This window comes from Mastomys coucha, unplaced genomic scaffold (genome assembly GCF_008632895.1).
Source record: "Mastomys coucha isolate ucsf_1 unplaced genomic scaffold, UCSF_Mcou_1 pScaffold18, whole genome shotgun sequence".
NCBI lineage: Eukaryota > Metazoa > Chordata > Mammalia > Rodentia > Muridae > Mastomys > Mastomys coucha.
The window spans coordinates 24,271,505-24,291,222 of NW_022196900.1; the positions used below are offsets into that span (position 1 = coordinate 24,271,505).

Here is a 19,718-nt window from a genome sequence, read left to right on the forward strand (position 1 = left end):
ACATACATGCAGGCAAAACATTCATACACATAGAATAAAATAAATAAATCTATAAAGGAAGAATAGGGAGGAAGGAAGGAAGGAAGGAAATCACATGGCTGTTTCATTTTTTCCCATATTGACAAGATCTTGATAATCTCATGGTTGATGAGGGAAGGTGTTATTTCTTTAGGAGATTTATAACAATGCATAATGTAAAAGGAGGCAATATCACAATACTATTTCACTTCAAGGGAAGGTCTCGGGGCAAGGCAAGGACTGCAGTGGACTTTACAGGTCAGCAGAGGCTGCAAGTGGTCACAGCTCCTGAAGGAAGCTCACAGCACCCTCCCCGGCAGCTCATGGTCTAGTGGGGAGAGGTGCACATAGGAGCCTACAACCCCAAACCCCAACCTCTGATCATACTAATGGTCAAGGTAAAGGGAGGACACGCAAGGTCCCGTGAGATAAGGCATATGCCTCAGCACGGTGTAAAATGGGAATGACTACGGGGAAGGCCTGACTCCACAGAGATCATGTATCAAAAAGAGAGCAGAGGAGGAAAGATAGACAGGAGATATTAGAAAGAAGAAATGCAAGAAGGGCTGCAGAGACTGACTCCAGGGGACGGAAAGAACAAGCCACTGCGTAGTGCGTGGGGACCTGTTTCTGCCTCTGCATGCAATCCTGTGGGCAGAGTTCTTAGAGGTAAACAATAAACTACAAAATGACTGCATACCTGGAATTTTGCTTAACTCAGTGGGGGTTGTGGGAGTGGGGGAAGAGGCTGGCCATAGATAGAAAAAGGATCCCAGGAGCTGCTCCCTGGGTGGATGTGAGGAGGAGGGTGTCCACTAGACCATTCTCCTTATGTTAGATATGTTAGCTGTGCTTGAAAATAAACAGACCATCCATGAGACACGGACAGACTCACTGCTCTACCGCTTAGAGACAGGGTCTCTAGTCCAAGCTAGCCCAGAACTTGCTATTGTTATGTAGCTGAGGATGGCCTCAGATATCTGATCCTCCTGCTTCTACTTTGTAGATTCCTAGGGGTACAAACCTGCACCGCCACACCCATTTATGAGGTGCTCAGATTGGACGCTGGGTTTTGATCATGGGAGGCAAGCACTATACTGACTGAGTCACACTCCCAGTCTCTCACACTGCTCTTCTTTGAGCAATGGGCAGGGTCTAGCATTAGCCTAGAAACAACTCCACCTTCACCAGCAGGGGCTCCATCCCAAGACAAGCTTCTCTAATTAACAAGTGTCTGGGTAACATGGACAAGCATCTTGCTTACCTGGAGCTGATGAACTAGCTCAGTGGCTTGTTCGGGTGTCTGGAACTCCTGGGGCACTCTGGTGATGGGGTGAGCAAGAGAAGATTCCTGGGCCAGGGACGGCTCTCCGCTACTCAACAGTACATCCCGAACAATCTCAGCTGGCGACTTGAAGATAAGGGGTCTGGTAGAGCCTTGTTGCCTGTTGTGGCCTCTGGACTTTGGGGGTCGGTAGTTCTCATCTTTGGGAAACCTCACCCGGGGTCCCACCTTGGAGAAATCAGGGAGTGGGTAGTTCAGGCGGCGTCCCCTGCCATACTTCTGAACATGTGAAGAAGAGTGGCCAGCCAGAGTGGCTCCCTGCTTGTGCTGTGACACAACTTTCTTTACCGCCCCAAGCCGAGCACTCAGGGGGCTGACAGAGCCAGTAAACCGGGAGGGCAGCGGCTTAGGTGATGTCTTAGTTTTCTTCCAGGTTTGGTCCTCAGGCCGAGAGCTGGGTAGACTGGTGGTTTCTTGCCCCCATGTGCCTGCAGAGCACTCAGGATTCTGGGCTGGCGCTGCTAAGGAGTCCCGGAATTCTGTGGGTGTTGCCGGAGCAACTTTACCTCCATTTCTGTCACCTGGGTGTGAAAGGCTGTGGCATGGACTCTGTGGCAGGGCTTTGGGCAAGGTGGAAGACTGAGGGACATCCGAGTCTCCTTCCCAGGTAGAACCAAGGCTGTCACTAGGTTGACCGAGGCTCAAAGTCCCACTGCTCCAAGACTTTGTGCGGCTATGTTCAATAGATGGCTGGGCCTCTAGATGCTCGGAGGGTCTGTAGTTACCGCCTTGTCTGACAGAGGTAACCCAGCCTCTGGCTGGCCCCTGTTCCAGAGCCGGAGGGCTGGATTCTCCTTGGTCTTCACACTCCAGCTCTGTACAACTCTCTCCAGCTAAGTCTACCTCAGGGCTCCCAGACGCCTCATCCAGCTCCTCTTCAGACAGGTCTAGATGTTGGTTGTGCCTGGAGAGCCAGGGCAGAGGCACGGTGGAACCTTCTGGGCTGCTAACATCGTCAGCTTCAGTCTCTGGAAAGACAGGTCATTCACTGCTGAGCCCGTGCTGGGTCTATAATGCCACCTGAATCACTTCATGACCTAATGATGCTGAGGATGGCAAGAACCTAGAGCCACCCACACATAATCAGGTAACTTGTGTAACTTTTCCCCTGGTCAAAGGTCCTCTAAGCTCAAACCTTAGAGCTAGTCTCCACTAAGTGTATCCCATTTCTACAAATGGCAATACCATCGCATACAGTTGCATAAGGCAAAGCCTGGGAGGCATCTTGATCGTCACCTTAGCCCCTGATCCAGAATGTCCCCTGCCCTGTCCCATTTACCTCCTACAGAAGAACAAATGCAATAGCCATATGATCTCTTCTTTGGCCCCCTGCCACCTGGAATCTCATCACATCTCCCTGTTGTTCCCAGCATGAGAGCAGAGCCTTTCCTGGGGTCCTGGGGCCCCTGCTGCTCCAACATCCCAAAACCCAGGGACCCTGAAAAGCACTGTGCTTTCGTTCATCCTCCACCAGGGTCCTGTCTCCTTCTTTCATCTTGTGAGCTATTGGTCCTTCAGGCTGAATCTCAATCTTGACCTTCCCAGAAAAGTTCTGAAGCTCGCTGATAAGGTCAAACTCTCTCTCTGCAGGCTCCCACAAGCCTGGAGCCCTCTGCAACATACTGCCTATGGCAGTGACAGCTGTTTGTCCCGTCACCCATAACACTGCAAGCCCCCTGAGGGCAAGGGCAGTGGCTGCTTTTGAGCTCTATTTCGTTTAGAGAGCAGGTGCTCAGTACTGTTTCTCAATGAAGCAGAAAGATGGGGGAAAGATGCCATGGATGACCCATAAAATCTGTGTAACAAAAGATAAAATGTGCACAGCTTCCAAGAAATAGGTAGTAATTCTTATGTAGTAGATAGGGCATTCACCTAAACATCCATCCACCCTTTCAAGCATCCATCCATCGACCCACCCATGCATTCATCCATCCATCTACACCACAGCCATCACCCATCTCTGCATATATAATCCATCCACCATCCATTCTTTCAAATATTCACCTATCCTTTTAAGGACCTTTTTATTCAGCCACCTATCCACCTGTTCATCTTTCTATCTATCTATTCATCCCACCATCCATTTATCCATCCATCCACTCACCTATCCACCTATTCATCCTTCTATCCATCCACCCATCCCACCATCCATTTATCCATCCATCCATCCACCTATCCATCAATCCATTCATCCTTCTAAGCATCCATCTATCATCCGTTCACCTACCCATTCTTTCAGGTATTCACCTATCCATCTAACACCCAGCCTTCAGCCATCCATCCAAAATGCATCCATCTTGTAAGCAGCCACGTTCACAGAGTGTCTACTCTGTCTGGGATAGATCCAGCTTTTCATGAGACACACTGGTAACAATGCACAGACTCTGCTCTGGATGGAGGTGCCTTTTGTCATAAGCCTTGTAGGCTTGCTGTTCCACAGAGCTCTTCCCCTTTACTCTTGACACTGCATATCTCTTGGTTATTTACAACTGACTTCACCTAATCACTCTGCTTTATAGCAGTACATCCAAACCCAAAGCTCTGTGGTGGTAAGTAACTGACCAAAGGATCACACTGTGGTTCAGAGCAGTCCTGGACTGGAACTCAATAAAGGGTTTACCACCAGAGCATAAAGGAGCTGTACTCACTCCAGGCTCTTCTGATCCCTAACTGGGGACCACGAACAAGTCACTGGTCTCTGACAGTTCTTATTTATGCTTGGTACTTGCTTCTCTTACCTGCTGAGAGTTGTGTCGAAGGAAGGAAGTGGGTCACAAGACACAGGGGTGGCTGCCACATCATACCAAGTGTCTCTCAGTAAGAGGCACCTCTGCCGGTTGCCTTAAACATCTCAGTCTGGATTCCCTCAGAAATTACTTTATCTCAGAAATACACTTTGTTTTAGAGGCTTGGGATATAGTTCAGCCTTAGAGCACTGAATGGCTTATAGAAGGCTCAAGCTTCAATTTCCAGTAAAACACACACACACACACACACACACACACACACACACACACACACACACACACACCAGCTCCCAAGTGGACAGCTGTGGCAGCCATGAAATACTCAGGATACTGGCACAACTGGTTTCTCTGTGGTCCAAGGGTTCTAGTGATATCAGGAAGCCTACTATGTGTTGTCCTATTCATAATCCAGTAAAGGGGTCAACACACTTCAAGACTTTGCTGTTCCCAGTGGTGTCATTATGCCCATTTCAGAGATGAGGAAACCAAGGCTGGTGTGGAGAAGGGACTTGCCATAGGCAAAGCTGAGAAGTCCCTTCATGCTGGTCTCCTGGCAGTGGGAACACAGCCACTGGTGAGGATGAAGAATGCTAACATTCCCTCTGCTGGCTGGGGTTTAGAATAAGCCCAAACCCTGAGCCAAGCAGTTCAAGTCACCAAAGGCAGGATGGTGACAAGTACGCAGAGAACGCCGGATGTCATTGCCTCTGCGGCGTTCACCACAGCACAGACCACTAACTGTATGCTGCAGGGCGGGAGAGAACGGACAAAGGATTATGGGAGAAGTCACATTGTGTGCAGGTCCTGGGAGAGACCTGTGGAGGAATATTGGGAGAATAGGGAAAATATTCTTAGCTATTAAGATAACAAAGTAATCGGCAATGGAATACTTTAGCATACATTTGTATATTCATCTACTATTTGCCTGCTGAAAAGAGGTCCCACCGGGGGAGGGGTGGAATAATGAGCACTTCCACATTCACCCCTTATTGCTTACATTTTCCAAAATGCGCAGTATTGTTGTAGAATAGAATAGAATTGAAGTAAGGGTTGGAAAGATGCCCCTAGTTTGCTTGCCTCTGCTGGAAAGTGGGCTCTTGGGGAAACAGGTCACCCCCATGGGGAAGAGGAGCCCACCTCACCTTCTCCAGAAGACTCTCCGGAGTCCTGCAAGTCAGGGTCCCACTCAAGGGGTGGCAGGTGCTCCTGTGCCCGACGGAAGTCCTCTAGGAGCTCAGGACTGGGGGCTTCGGGAAGAAGCTGTTTGTCTCCCCAGCCCTGGTCACTTCTTCCGTCTGCATCTTGGTCCTCAGCCCAAGCCCAGCGGCGCCTTCGGGGTCCTTGCCCCAAGCTTGGCCCAGCCCATTGTGCCTTTGTCCCTGAGCTGGCCATGGGACCCGGCCTGGCTTCACCTGGGCCACTTCATCTTCAAGAGACTGAGCTGCAGCTGGGGATCCAAATCACAGGTGGCTCCTCTTAGCACCAGCCATCCCGCCTGTGGCCTGTTGGGGGTACAACCAATGGATAATGTCAATCCTCCAGGGCTTCCACCATCCATCCGGGAACTCACCAGCTGCAGCCCCAGAGGCAGGCAGCCCTCTGCTGTGTGACCCTGGGTGACTCACTGTCCTCATTTGTCATCAATGAGATGAGGATTCCTCTCCCTCTGGGATACAGGGTAGAGTGCTAGCAGGCAGCACCCTGTGTTAACAAGTGTTCCCCAAACGCCAGCTCCTGTCACTGCACACCTAGCTCTGTCTGCAGGCACCACGCCCTGTCACAGCACTGACTGCCCAAGGGAGGGCATGCACAGATTAGCCGGCAGCCACCATCCAGGTGAAAAGAGACAAGGGTTCCCTGGTGGCAGTCACCCCAAGCCCAGGAAGGCAGGGAAGCACCACATGGGACTTTGGGCATGGGACACGACTTCAGGTTGAAAGCAGGGGATGGAAAGCGAGCCACTTCCAATACCGAAACTAATTGAAAGCAGGCGTGCAAACAAACACAGTTCCATGCATCTGCACGGAGAAACGATTTGCCGTCTCTACATATAACAGAGTATTACTCAGCTGCAGAAAGGAATGGAATTAGGGCAGAAAAAGGAATGGAGTCCCAACATGTGTGACACCAAAGTGCTATGGTAATTGTGAAAAAGCAGACACCAGATTCCTGTGAGTCTGAGCCTGAGGCCTGCAGTGTGCGGGGGGTGGGGGGGGTGAGTCTAGAGAGGAAGGGGGCTAAGTGAGGGCTGCCACAGTGATGTGGAGGCGGGGACAAGGTCCCTGGCTGCTCAGCGGGCACAGGATTTTTTTTTTTAAGGGGTGAGGGAAATGTTCTGAAAGGTAGAAGAGACATGATATAACTATGCGATTATGCTAAGGGCCACTGACTGCTTAGTTGCACGTTATATGATTTTTTTGCCTCAAAAAAAAAAATAGAAATTACAACACAGTAGGCCAGGGGTCCTGAGAGTACAGAAGATAGGTGACTGACAGCAGGGAGTGCTGGAAGGTGGGCAAGCCAAACCCTGCAAGCTTCTCATGACATCCTAAGAGTCACAGTTGTCTGTGACTCTTGGGCAGAGAGACCAGCAATGGAGAGAGGGCAATGGACAAGGCCCTTGATATTGCTCTCGGACATTGTGCCAGAGAGCCTGGCCACAGAGGGACTGTGGGAGGGGCCCTGGTAGCAGGGGAGGCGGCCCAAAGAGGGCTCCCTCAGCCTTCCTCTTCCCCTCATTCTCTCTTCTCCCTTCACACTCTACTTCTGACACTTTGCTAGTATTTCCTGTGCCAATCACAGCAGTAAGCCCAGTAAACCCAGCTTCGGGATAAAGGCACAGGACCAAGGAGCTGCCAGCCACTCGGTTACCAAAGAACTGTGGCTGTCCACACTTGGTTTCTATAAAGGTAGGACAACTGAGTTCCAGAGAGGAAGGGGACTTTTCCAGAGTAGCACAGGAATGAAGACCATGGGTAGCAGCCAGGTTCTTGGTACCAGTGTGGGCTCTTCTACCAAGGCTGATATAGTGCCCAACCTCTAAGGTTGAGCAGTTGGAGTTGTCCTTGAGCCTCTGGGGCTCTTGGGCGCTGCTCTCAAAATATAGCTGGGAAAAGTCATCAGGCAGCTATTTCTAGACTCAGTTCCCCAGAGACAGGGACTTGCTTGGGAAAGCCTGGCTTCACAAAGACTAGGCAGTGACGTGGGCTAACTCTCCTTTAGCTGTGACTCTGGCTCTGGGGAAAGGGGACTTCAGGGCTTCTCTCCCTGCCCCTCAGCCAGTCCTCCTGCCCCAGTGCCTGAAGAACCCCTAAATTTCCCACGTATCTCCACACTGCCCCGACTCTGCTAGGCTAGCAGGAAGCTTGACAGATATTTGCCTTCGCATCTCAGTAGCAAGACCAAGGCTCAGAGAGAATAGTGACTGATTAGGCCAGGATCCACTGGTCGGTAAGTACTACGACTAGAGATCAGTCCTGGCCCGGGGTTTTATTTTCTTAGTAACCACACATCCCCAACAGAAAAAAAATCTGCACACCTATACCTCTATGCATACTTCTAACTGCATATCCGCATATCCAAATACTACATGTACTAGAAAGAGAATTTTAAAATGAAGCAAGAGAGGGCTGGTGAGATGGTTCAGCAGCTAAAGGCACTTGTTGCTAAGTCTGAGGAACTGAGTTTGATCCCTGGGACCCACACGATAGGGAAGAACTGATTCTCAAATGTGCCACCACCTCTACATATGTACATATGGTGACATGTGCACAAACACATTGCAATAATTAAATGTAATATTTTTAAAGGATAAATAGAAAAGTTCTTAAGTTGGGGCTGGAGAGATGACTCAGAGGAATACTGGCCTCACAACCCTAAGGACCTGAGTTCGAGTCTCCAGAACTCACATAAAAGCTGAATGCAAGCATGTGAAATTCCAGCACACCCCTACCAGGAGATGGGAAGCAGACAGAATGCCAGGCACTTAGCATATGCAAGCATTGAGTTAGGGACTGCGTAAAACAAGTTGGCAAGTGAGACTCACATTCCAGGTTGTCTTCTGGCCTCTGGTGCACACAGTGGCACACACATACTGCCCTATCCCTACAAAATACTGTAAATCTAAATTCGAGGCCCTTATTCCCGTATAGAACCTGTACCCCTACTTCAAATCCACAGTGATGGGGGAATCCTGATCTTGAGTGTGCTTGAGAATTCTCTAAGCACTTGGTCTATGTCTGTAGGATCCTGGCTCAGAAGCCCTGGGTCAAGGCTTCAGAATCTTTCTTGTTTTTGTTTTTGTTTTTGAGACAGGGTTTATCTGTATAGCCCTGGCTGTCCTGGAACTTACTCTGTAGACCAGGCTGGCCTCAGACTCAGAAATCAGCCTGCCTCTGCCTCCAGAGTGCTGGGATTAAAGGCATGCGCCACCACTGCCCGGCCTTCAACAGGGCCTCTCCGGGGTTCTGACTCCCAGTATGGAGGCGTGGGCAGGTAGAGGGGGTGCAACCATACCTCCTGACATCTCTGCTGAGGAAGGGCTGTGGCATGTGGTTTTCTGACTTTTGAAATGTTATTTTTTTTTCCTAGCCCACCGCAGAGCAGCCTGCCCCATCACAGAGGCCCCTGCGTGCAAAAAGAGGAACGGCCAGTTTTCTGCAGTGACTCAGCCGCAAAAATCTCACTGTTCTCCAGAGAGCCCACACATCACAGGCAGCAACAGTCTGAGGCTACAGTTTTGCACCCATTTCTCAAGTGCCTCAACTTGTGAGCTTTTCCTGAGAAAGACCTTATTCTTCTGTGCCGACCACGGCCCTTGGTGCCATGGAGCCTGGAACTGGACAGACAGGTAGTCAATCAGCAAACACACATCCATGTCAAACGTGTACCAACCTCAGGCAGAGATGAAGTTGCAATAGAGTAGAGGCTGAGCACCAGGCAAGCAGACCCCAGCCCTGAGGCTCCAGCCACTCGAGGCAGTGGCTGGCTGGCTGCTCCTCTCTGTATAGGGGAACAGTGGTCACCTAGGCCTGCTCCTGCTGCACCCATCCCTCTGTCTGGTGAGCACCCTGGCCCTCAGAGAGGCACCAAATGAACTTGGAGGCTCTCAGCCCCTAGGATACAGAAAAACTCCCTTGCCAAGATCCCACCCTCCGTGGAGGACGAAATCCAGAAAAGCTGCTGAAGAAGGAAGTTTGGTGACGGCTTTAACAGACCAAGCAAATCTAGGGGAGAAAGAGGAAGGGGAATCGGGACAAGGAACGGCACAGACAAAGGCACAGAGGTCTGAAAACACAAGCTGAACTTCAAGGAGGGCTCAGGGCCTAGCCCCTGAGTGCCACAGACAGCCAGGGAGGTCCGGACAGCTGTCAGGGCAGCAGTGGATGCTCGGGATACGAACTATGATGTCCTGACCCAGGAGGGTCAGCCCCTCTATAACTAAGTCCTGCGAATGGTTCGGCCATTGGGCTAAGGGTCCCCACCTGCCCCCAGAGAAACTGTACCCCACCCCCAAAACACCAAACACTTCTTTTTCTATGCCCTTGTTTCTTACCACCTAACACCTGTACAGATCTGATCTCCATGTTGTAACACCCTCCAGGGATTCTATTTAGTTCCTGGCTAGGCAATGCCCTGTTCCCCACTGCTTCTGCTTCACACAGCTCTCTGTCTCTCTCTCTCTCTGTCTCTCTGTCTCTCTGTCTCTCTGTCTCTCTGTCTCTCTCTCTCTCTCTGTGTGTGTGTGTGTGTGTGTGTGTGTGTGTGTATGTGTGTGTGTGTGTGTGTGTGTGTGTGTGTGGTGAGAGAAGGATGTTCCTGTCTTGGGCCATTACAAAGTCTAAGGGCCCTTTACACCACTCAACACACTATGCTCCAGAATGATCCTCGTCCACTGAAGCTGCCTTGGCATTCAAAAGCTCCATGCTATCCAGCCAAGGATAGCCAGGGCATCCCCACTTTAACCTCATTCCAACGAGGAAACAGAGGCAGGCACCTAATGAGAACAGCCAGGAAGTTTAGAAGAACACCGTGGCTATTAAACCAAGGTCAGGAGGTGTATAGGAGGCAGGAGGATGGCAGGGGAAAGACCTCCATACAACGCTGCTGGACCCTTCTAAAGGGCTGGGCTGTGGGGCTCCAAAGCAAGTTTGGACCAGCGGCAGGGCACAGACCTGTTCACAAGAGTGGCCTTTGGCCTGCATCGAGTAGAGATACCCACTACGGATGTCCCCAGACTGTCCCTGACTCACCCAAGTATCCGGGGAGGAACTAAAAAGGGGCCAGGCTTTTACTGATTCTCATCTTGCCCTACTTTAGGTCTTAGCTGGCCTCCTGGTCCCCAGAATGTTGACTTTGTCCCTGCCCTTACATGGGTAGGAGGGTGTCATCTCCTGGCCTGCTCCCCACTTCCGTACATCTCTTGAGACCCTCAGCAACCCAAACACTAACTGGCCTTGAGATGGAGCCCACCCTGGGCGCGGAGAGGGACCAATACCCGTCCAAGTTCACCAAGGGAACCAAATCAGAGCTGGAACTGGAAACTAGCATCTTGAAGTCCACTCTGGCCTGGGGGCCGGACTCCCAGAACTGGACAGGAGTGGCAGCAGCTGCGTAGCTGCGATTTCCTGGCTGGGCTGGGCTGACTGCCAGGGTTGTCCAGAGTCTATGACTGGCCCATCCAGAGGGAAGGCGGCCTTCCCTCTGGCCCTCCTCCTGCCTCAGCTCCTTACCTCACTTGGTCTACACCACCATCCAGCCGGCCTGGGCTCAGGGGAGCTGCCCACAAGGTCTTTGTTTCAAACCCAGGGAGCCCCCTGCCTACACAGCACCCTGGACCGCCTCCAGACTGCTCTGCCAGCCAGAACCGCCTCAGCTCACAGACAAGCATCGCTCCCCACTTCTCCCCGCCCCTGCAGCTGAGGCCTGGCCTTGCCTCCTCCTCCTCCTCCTTGCAGGAAGCGCCCAGCCTGATTTCCTACAAGTGTTTGTGAAAAGGGGAGGGGGGGGGCGATTTACTGTGCAGAGCTGGCGCCAAGAGCTTAACCCTTTGCTGGGCAAGTGTGGGGCTGCATTGATGGGAAGAGCTCACAGAAACTTCTGAGGCCTTGAGTTTGGGACCACCTCAGCCGCAGCCCTGCTTGTACCAGCAGGAAGTCCAGAGAAGGCTTGGCTAGTCATATTGCATGCTGGGCCCAGGGAGAGGACCCTGCAGTTCCTCCACTCCCCACTCCAAAATTGGTCTCTTCCACCACCAATGACTTTATCAGAACCTCTCCTCCCACTTCGTAGGTCTCATTGCCCATCCTAGTTGGGGGGGGGGTAGGGGGCGGGGAAGAGTGGAGAGACACAGGACTCAGACTTGGTGCTCGCCCATGCCCTTCCAGCTTTCACTCTGTCTACTAATACAAATCTCATCATCTCAGGGTGGATTTGGGGATTTCTGCCCTTCCACTTACTGTCCATGCCTGGAGATAAGATGCGTCTGCATTGGACTTGTCTAGGTAAGAAGAAAGAACTAGAGGATCAGATGAGTATCTCCTCCTGTAGCTTTCCCCTCAGAGGCCCCAGAGATGACGGAACAAATTTATCTTGATGCACAACCTGTGGCTTCTTGGGTCCCTTCCCTTCTGTGAGAGGTTTAGCTGGCGCTAGAAGCATGGCTGGACACAGATACGCCACCCCTGGCCCTTCGGTCTCTAGTGAAGTGTGTGAGATTTCAGAAGTGCCTGAGGCAGAGTATGAGACAGGCTGGTGACCAACGTCCTGGGCTACTTCTGGTACTTCTGAGGCGGAGGACTTATAGATCTTAGGGAAGCACTTTCTAAGCACCCAAGGTTTCAGGTCCCAGATGCTGGATGTGCCCTGGCTGAAGACACCGGGCTTGAGAGTAACAAGCTGAGGAGGTGAGGCAGGACTCTCAGGAAGGTCTGGGTGGGGAGGCCACAGTCACACAAGCGACCGGAAGGACAGAGAGGCAGAGGTAAGCCGCAAGCGTGACTGATGAGAACGTTCTAGAAAGGGCAGTTGCAGAGACCTGAGAGCAGCAGGAGGGCCTTGAAGACAACAGGATGTGCTGTGAGAGGACTCACCGGCCAGGGTAGAGGTACAGAATCTGACTTTCGGGGTCCAGGCTGAGGCAGAGCAGCCAAGAGGAAGCAGGAGCCAGGTAGAAGGAAGATGATGCAGGAGCCCTGAGTCTGCTCCTGGCTCCCTACTCTGCCCCTGCTGACCCAGAGAGTCAGGAAACAGAACAGACATGAGGTCAAGCCCTCTGCCATCCAAAAAGCCCTCAGGGGACCTCAAGGGAGCAGCCAGGCAGGGGACCACCCAAGTGTGATGGAGAGAGTCCATAGGCCAGGGAGTTCAATGTCAGCCTCACCTCCTGCTAGCTCTGTGATCTCAGTGGTTAGAGCCACAGTTTCCCTTTCTGTGAAGCAGGGCTAAACAGAGTGGCTACGGCACAGGGGCCTGCCCAGTGTGCAGCAGGGGACCCTAGGACCTATTTCATCACCAGTTTCTGGCCCAGGGTCTCCATAGGTGGGAGAGTCTGGTCTCCTCCAAGGGCTTGTGGCTGATGGGTGAATGGAATGGATGAATGCTCTTAAGGGCCAGCTGCCAGGATCTGGCAAAGTCTGAGCTAGCACCAAGCATTTTCAACTGAATAACCTCCCAACTCCTGCATCCCAGTCCCTGCCTTGTATGCACATCTGGGGGCTGGGGTGCCCCCTGCAGTCCCCCAGGGACTATGGAACAGAGCCAGATCTTGCCAAGACCCTGCCTACTGCTCTGACGACCATGTGGCCCATTGTGTGGGTGGCAGGCTCCCCTGACATCCTGTCACTCACCCGCCTGCCCTCCCTGATCATTAACCCATCAACACCAGGTGGCTGCCACAGCTGCCACACCCTCAGCCTCGCTGATAGACAGCAGCCAGTATTTACTGTCCTTCAACCCCCACCACTGGGCCTTTTCCTCCTCCTACCCCCTTATCCTTACCCTTGCCCACATGGCATTGCTTTCTGGAATACCATCCCTCAAGTTTACTCAACCAAAGCCACAGACAAACTGAGCTTGGACACAGTAGCTTTCTCCCAGCTCCCATCCCCCAGCTGGGCCCTTCCTGTATTTGGAGCCTCAAGCCAGACTGGGTGTTCGACCTGGCTACTCCCTCATCATGTGGAATTCCTCTACCATTGAGTCTCATTTGCTGAATTTGCTGAACCTCACCAAACTCTGGTCCTGTCTGTCCCCAGATATCTTTCAGAATCTTTCTGTTCTGGAGAAACACCCCACCCCACCACGGCCTCAAGGGATCTCCTCAAACACAAGCTTTCAAACCAGCCATCCACAGGCTTGCCACTTCGTCTGCTCTCCTGCTAGCACTAGGGCAGAGGCTGCAGCCTGGCCCTGTTCCAGCCTCCCTCACTCCCTCCTTGCCTGCTTCAGTACCCAACTCCCTGATGTTCCCCAGGAGGGCTTCTCACCAATGATCACCTATACTCCCTACTGACTCTGAGCTGCATGCAGACCTGCTCCTGAACGACCTCCTTAGGACTTGCCATCTGTCCTGATGCTCACTTGTGGCCAGGGCTGGCCTCTCGACTCCTGGGAGGCGCTCTTGAAACTTTCACTACTAAATCCCCTGTCCCCAGCGTGGGCTGACACATGACAGAAACACAACCGATGCATTCAGGATCGTCCACTGCATCTGGCCAGCTGCCCAGGTAGGTAGTTGCCTGTAGCCCCCTAACACTTATCAAGACTAGTGTGAGGAGCCCATTTCACAGATGAGTACACAAGGTCCCTAGAGCCCACACAACTTGCCCAAGGCCACAAAGCTGGTGAACCTGGTACAGACCCAGATGCATGAGGACCTGGCTCCTCCTGACCAAGACTAGTGTTCACCCCATCCAGGCTGTAGAGATCCTAAAGCCCGCGCACAGGGGAGCCTAGAGTGGAGCCTAAGGCCTAGGCTACAGTTCCTCCTTTGCAAAGGGAAGCCCTGCTCTCCCCTGTGGTTCTTCATTGCTTCCTCATCCTTTGCCTCAGACACAGTTACAAGTGTGTTTTCCCACGGCTCAGAGGAGGAAACTGAGGCACAGAAGGGAGATATTAGTTCTTGGCCACCCTGACAAGAAAACAAAAGTAAGACCCTGTACCCTGGCCACCAGATGGTATCTGGAGCACAGCTGATTGCCCCAGTCTTGGGTCCAGAAACATCGCTGGATCTGCCCTCCCTTGATTCTCCTGGAGGCCAGAGGTCCAGCGGAGAGCCACAAGCAGGCCAGTCATCGTAGGAGATCAGAGTGAGACACCATAGGAGTGGGTCTATCATTTCATCATGACCCTTCTGAGTCCTGGCTCTCCTTTCCTGGGAAAAGTCACTCTCCCTTCCTGCCCAGGAGGCTCACCTTCCAGGACAAAGTTCATAGTGCATCTGGGCAGGGGCGGTGTCACAGAGGAAGGACCAAGGAGAGTCATAGAAGCCGGGTCTGACTCCCAGGTCACCTGGGACCCGGGTGTTCCTCTCGATGAGCTTTGGGTATGTAGTATCAAGAGAGGGTCACCAAAAGGCTGGACAGACAGCTCAGCAGTGCACTGGGACTTGGGTTCAGTTCCCAGTGTTTATATGATGGTTCACAGCCACCTGTCCCAGGGGATCCAATGCCATCTTCTGGTCTATGTAAGCACTAGATACACACAGAGAACACATACATACATGCAGACAAAATACAAATTAAAAAAATGAATCTGGAGAGAGAGACCGGGGGTGGGGGGGAGAGACAGAATATGAGAGTATATGTATCTGAGGTGCCCAGAGGTTCACTGAGCCGCCTGGATTCCATTCCGTTTGCCCACCCAGGAAGCCTCACTGTGCTAATGGGTGGCCACAGAGGCCTCCAGGATCCTTGAATGGTGAGTGATCTTGGCAAGATCCTTGCAGATAAAAACTCTCCTGGCGGGGGTGGGGGTTTGAGGGAGCTGGTGAGATGGCTCAGCAGTTAAGAGCACTGACTGCTCTTCTGAAGGTCCTGAGTTCAAATCCCAGCAACCACATGGTGGCTCACAACCATCCATAATGAGATCTGACATCCTCTTCTGGAGTATCTGAAGACAGCTACAGTGTACTTACATATAACAATAAATCTTTAAAAAACAAAAAAACAAAAAGACTCTCCTGGTCTTGGTTACTCATGTGTAAGATGGGGCATTGTTGACTTTACAAGACTCCTGGGATGAGTTAAGAGGGACGGTACGCGCCCTCAGGTGTTGGCCCAGTGCCTTAGCTGGCACAGAGCACCTGCCTGGGAGCAATGACCTTGACCTCAGAGACGTGGCCACAGAGTGTGATGCCTGCCGGACTCAGTAGCTTCCCCTAACATCCAACATCAGCCAAAGCTCTAATTTCAGATCCCCCATACAAAGGGGAGTGAGCCCTCCCAAGTGTGAGGGGTACTATTGCCAGGTGGCTCCCAAACCAGTTCTGGGGCCAGAGACCCAGCTAAGAAATGTGTGTTTGAGTGGGGCGGTGGTGGTGCACACCTTTAATCCCAGCACCTAGGAGGCAGAGGCAGGTGGATTTCTGAGTTCGAGGCTAGCCTGGTCTACAGAGTGAGTTCCAGGACAGCCAGGGCTATACAGAGAAACCCTGTCTCAACTCCCCCCCCCCAAAAAAAAAGAAATGTGTGTTTGTTCTTAGTTATTGGGGGGGGGATAGGCTGTCCTTAGCTAATAAAGATAAGGGTTATAAGGAGGGCGTGTTCAGCCACATAAATGGAAATCAATCTCTCCCCCCACTCTTCCCTCCTCTCTCAAGCTTTTATCAAAGTAAAATTTTGAAAGTTCATAGTGCCAAGAATGATGTATTGCTAGCACTGAGGCACTGAGGGTTTTTTTTTTTTTGCATCTGCTTTGTGTCAAACACCTTGTAAAAGCTCTTATAGGAATTAGTTCTCATCAACCAACTTCCATAGCAATCCAAGGCGGCAGGAATTCCTTCTCCTGTTTTGCAAGTTAGGAAGCAGAGATTGAACCAGGACATCTAATCTTAATTATTTTGTTACTGAAATATACAGTGAGGAAGTTGGAAACAACCTCAGTGTCCAACAATTGCTGAAATAGATTATATCTGTGCCCAGCTGGACGGTGGTGGTGCACACCTTTAAACCCAGCACTCAGGAGGTAGAGGCATGTGGATCTCTGTAAGTTCGAGGCCAGCCTGGTCTACAGAGTGAGTTCCAAGATGGCCAGGGCTACACAGAGAAACCCTGTCATGAAATAAAATTATATTTGTTCTCAGAGAAATGGGTTTTAGCTATTCACAGAAGAATATGGAATGGTGTTTACAGTTGTAATATGTAAGCTGAGGGTGTAGCTCAGTGCAGTGGGCACGAGGCCCCAAGTTTCATCCCCGCCACCCAGACACGCAGATATACAGATATAGACACAGAAAAAGACAGAGAGACAGAAAAAGAAGAGAGACAGAATGACACAGACACATAAACACACAGAAAGAGAAAGAACAAGAGAGACAGACCGACATATACACACACAAAGAGAGAGAGAGAGAGGCAGAGAGAGAGAGGCAGAGAGAGAGAGAGACAGAGAGAGAGAGAGAGAGACAGACAGAGAGAGAGAGACAGAGAGAGAGACAGAGACAGAGAGAGAGAGAGACAGAGACAGAAGGGGACATACAGACACATAGATATACAGACACAGACACAGAGAAAGACAGAGACAAAAAGGAGAGACAGACACATACACGCACAGACACAAAGACACACACAGAGAAAGAGCAAGACACACACACACACACACCCCTGCATAGCAGCATTCAGGCACGCCTGGCTTCTGTTTCCCCTTCTCAGGGTTGATGGAGTGGCCGGGCCCTGAGTGTCTGTAGCTCTGAACCTTAGTGACCCCGGACAGTTCCCAAGCCTCCTCTTTCTGCTTACCTGATGCCCTGAGCTGTTCCTCACTCCTCTGGCTACTGTGCAACCTTTGAAAACAATGCAATGAAGAGGAGACTGGCTTCTCAGAAGCAAACCAGCATTGAACAGAGGAGGAAAGACTCAGAGAGGTCACACACCTTGCTCAAAACCACACAGCATATTAAAGACATTCATAAATATAATGCTCCCTCACCAGATGAGGCCCTTACTTGGGGGCGGGGGGCAGCTCCTAGACCTTGCATCACCTTCCCTCAAGTTCTTGGTCCTTGGCTGTAGTCCCAGGACCCCAAGCAGACAGACAGCTGGGCACGCTAGCTGGCTTTGATCCCAGCTCCTTTCTGGAATAGGCTCTGGGGTGCTGGGTGCTGGCAAGGGTCTAGAGATGGGTGGGGGAGGTTCTGGCAGGAGGGTCTGGCTTAGCAGTCCAGCTGGTTTGGCTGATACTTGGCAGTGGGGACCAGAGCCAAGATGGGGCCATAGGCTGGATGGAGGAGAGACTAGAGGCTAAAATGGGACTGCAAGGCAGGAAGCCATGGCTGTTCTGTTCTGGAACCTCTCTGACACTCTCCCCTCAGCCAGGGACCCTGAGTAGGCTGAGAAGTGCTACCCCAGAAGGTATTCTGCAGATACCAACCATGCTCTCCCCAGACTCCCCAGACACTGTCGCATGACATCCTCCAATACTCCAAAGCTCTACACAGGCTGCCGGGCGAATCTAAGGGCCTAGGCTTCTCTCTTCCCAGATGAACGGTTTAATCTCTCTGAACCTTAGACTGCACAACAGGGACAGCAGAGTCCATCTAGTGGCAATGCTAGGAAATGAAGTGGGCAAATCTAGCAGGGCTTGGTACTGGGCAGTGGAAGATGGCAGCTCAGCCCACCACAGACACCTCACTACTACAGTGAGACTCGGGGTACAGTGGCCTGAAGTCAGTGCACTAGCCACTGTCACCAATGTCTATGGCGGTTGCTCTGTCCTTTCTCTGACTTCAATTCATCTCTAAACTTAGTTGGGGAAGCTGAACAACAAGCTTTCTAAGATGCCACCCACCTGGACTTGAAGATGGTATGGAGGGAATACCACCCTGTCCATTTTCTAGAGGGGGTAAACTGAGGTGCTCAGAAGTAAAACCTGGCAGTGACCTCCTGCTGCACTTCTAGATCTACCCAGGGAGGAGGTGACCTGGGGCTCTGACACACACAAGTTCTGGGGATTCTCTGAAATGCTGCTCTGTCCACAGGGGTCCACTGACAGACATAATACAGTACAGTTTCCAAGTCCCGTCCCAATGCAGCTCTCTCTGTCTATAACGCCCCAGGCCCTCTGGAAAGCCCGGCTCTGGAAGCTGATGAAATCCCCTCTCAAGAGAGCCACGATCACATGGTTCCGATACAAACCAGCTGGCCTCTGGGAGGAAATACCCGCGTGGGCACTTGCCCTCCTGCGGAACGCAGGGACAGCCAAGGGACAAACCCATACTGCGTACGACACCCGCAGATTGTTCCCCACATCAGCAAGTCAAACATACTTATTTAACCCACCACAACTATTCTATTACCTCAACAAAATAGCCCCAGCGTCAACCCCTACAACTCCAGAAGAGGAACCTGGGAGATCTTCCCGCAGCTAGTGCGTATCTAGCTTTAACCTTCATTCTTCGGATTCAGCCTATTTCTTCTGTCTTAGAGGTCGGAAACAATGCTTCTTTTCACTGGAGCCGGCTCAGCTTCTCTTCTCGGCTCTAAAACAGCTCGCGTTTGTTTCCACCAACTTTCCTTTCCAACTTTCGCAAACGCAGAAGGGCTTTTGATTCTTTTCATCCTGTCCTTTCAACCCTAGCCCGGGGAAGGAGCGTCAGAAGTCTCATCCAAGATTTCACAGCAAGCAGACGCTGACACTGCCTCCCAGAACAGCGCAGAGACTTGCTTCGCGCCTCCCTGCTGTGCGCCTTTGGCTAAGGCGCGCTGCCTCTCTGTGCCTCTTGTGTACCAAGAAGGGACTGGCCTATTTTGACAGCTCCTCCCACTGTGGAGAAACCCACCCCACGCTGCCCTCCCCCACCCCCGCCCAACCTCCTCTGGACAAAATAAAAAGAGAGGAAAAACTTGCCTTAGGCATCCAGGGACAGCGAGGCTCCGACGCTGCCTGGCGGTGGAGTTGTTGCTGGGTGACCCAGCCTCACACAAATCCTAGAACAGCAGCGCCCCACCTCCCTGGTCACCAAGCAACAGGGCCACGCCTGCTACCCAAACACCGCTAGCAGCCCCGCCAGTGACCACCCCCAGTCCCCCAGGACCCATGCCTGGTAGGGGATGTACAGGGGCTGAACACAGAAGCCCACGCCCCCACTGCGCGGAGGTGGAGACTGAGGCCGGATAGGCGGCACTAGGGCGTCCGGGTGTCCCAGCGTTCCAGGGTGCGGCTGGGACTGTTATCGCTCGCTCCAGGATCCCGAAGCCACGATCGGTCCCCGCGCGCGTGTGGAGCTCCCATGTGGAGATAATCTGAAGCCTTGTGGGTCCTGCAAGGCCCTGTCCCGCAGCGCTGTCCGCTCTCGTCCCCACCCTCCCGAAGAGGAAACTGAGTCCCCAAAGGCTGAGTTTCACGCCCCCCTCGAGCTCCAGTCCAAGTCTCACCTGCAGCTGGCACCGCGC

General features: G+C 52.1%; 1 protein-coding gene and 1 long non-coding RNA gene across 6 annotated transcripts in view; one reads left to right on the forward strand and one right to left on the reverse strand.

Annotated features, from left to right (window-relative positions):
* Positions 1 to 19,718, reverse strand: part of Akna (AT-hook transcription factor) — a 48,313-nt gene extending 28,595 nt beyond the window's left edge. For 2 of the 5 annotated variants that reach the window (XM_031377630.1, XM_031377627.1), the window contains exons 1-3: positions 10,842 to 10,962; positions 5,253 to 5,612; positions 1,283 to 2,331 (exon numbers count right to left, since the gene is read on the reverse strand). In XM_031377630.1, the coding sequence (XP_031233490.1) occupies positions 1,283 to 2,331; positions 5,253 to 5,502 (1,299 nt within the window). In that variant the 5' untranslated portion in view covers positions 5,503 to 5,612; positions 10,842 to 10,962. Of the gene's footprint in view, positions 1 to 1,282; positions 2,332 to 5,252; positions 5,613 to 10,841; positions 11,070 to 18,622; positions 18,644 to 19,700 lie in introns of those variants that run through there. The other 3 variants (XM_031377631.1, XM_031377629.1, XM_031377628.1) reach the window with 3 other exon arrangements.
* On the forward strand, positions 2,020 to 14,750 carry LOC116096123. The gene is made up of 3 exons (XR_004120845.1): positions 2,020 to 2,450; positions 8,701 to 11,612; positions 13,365 to 14,750. It is a non-coding gene; the product is annotated as an uncharacterized LOC116096123 (long non-coding RNA).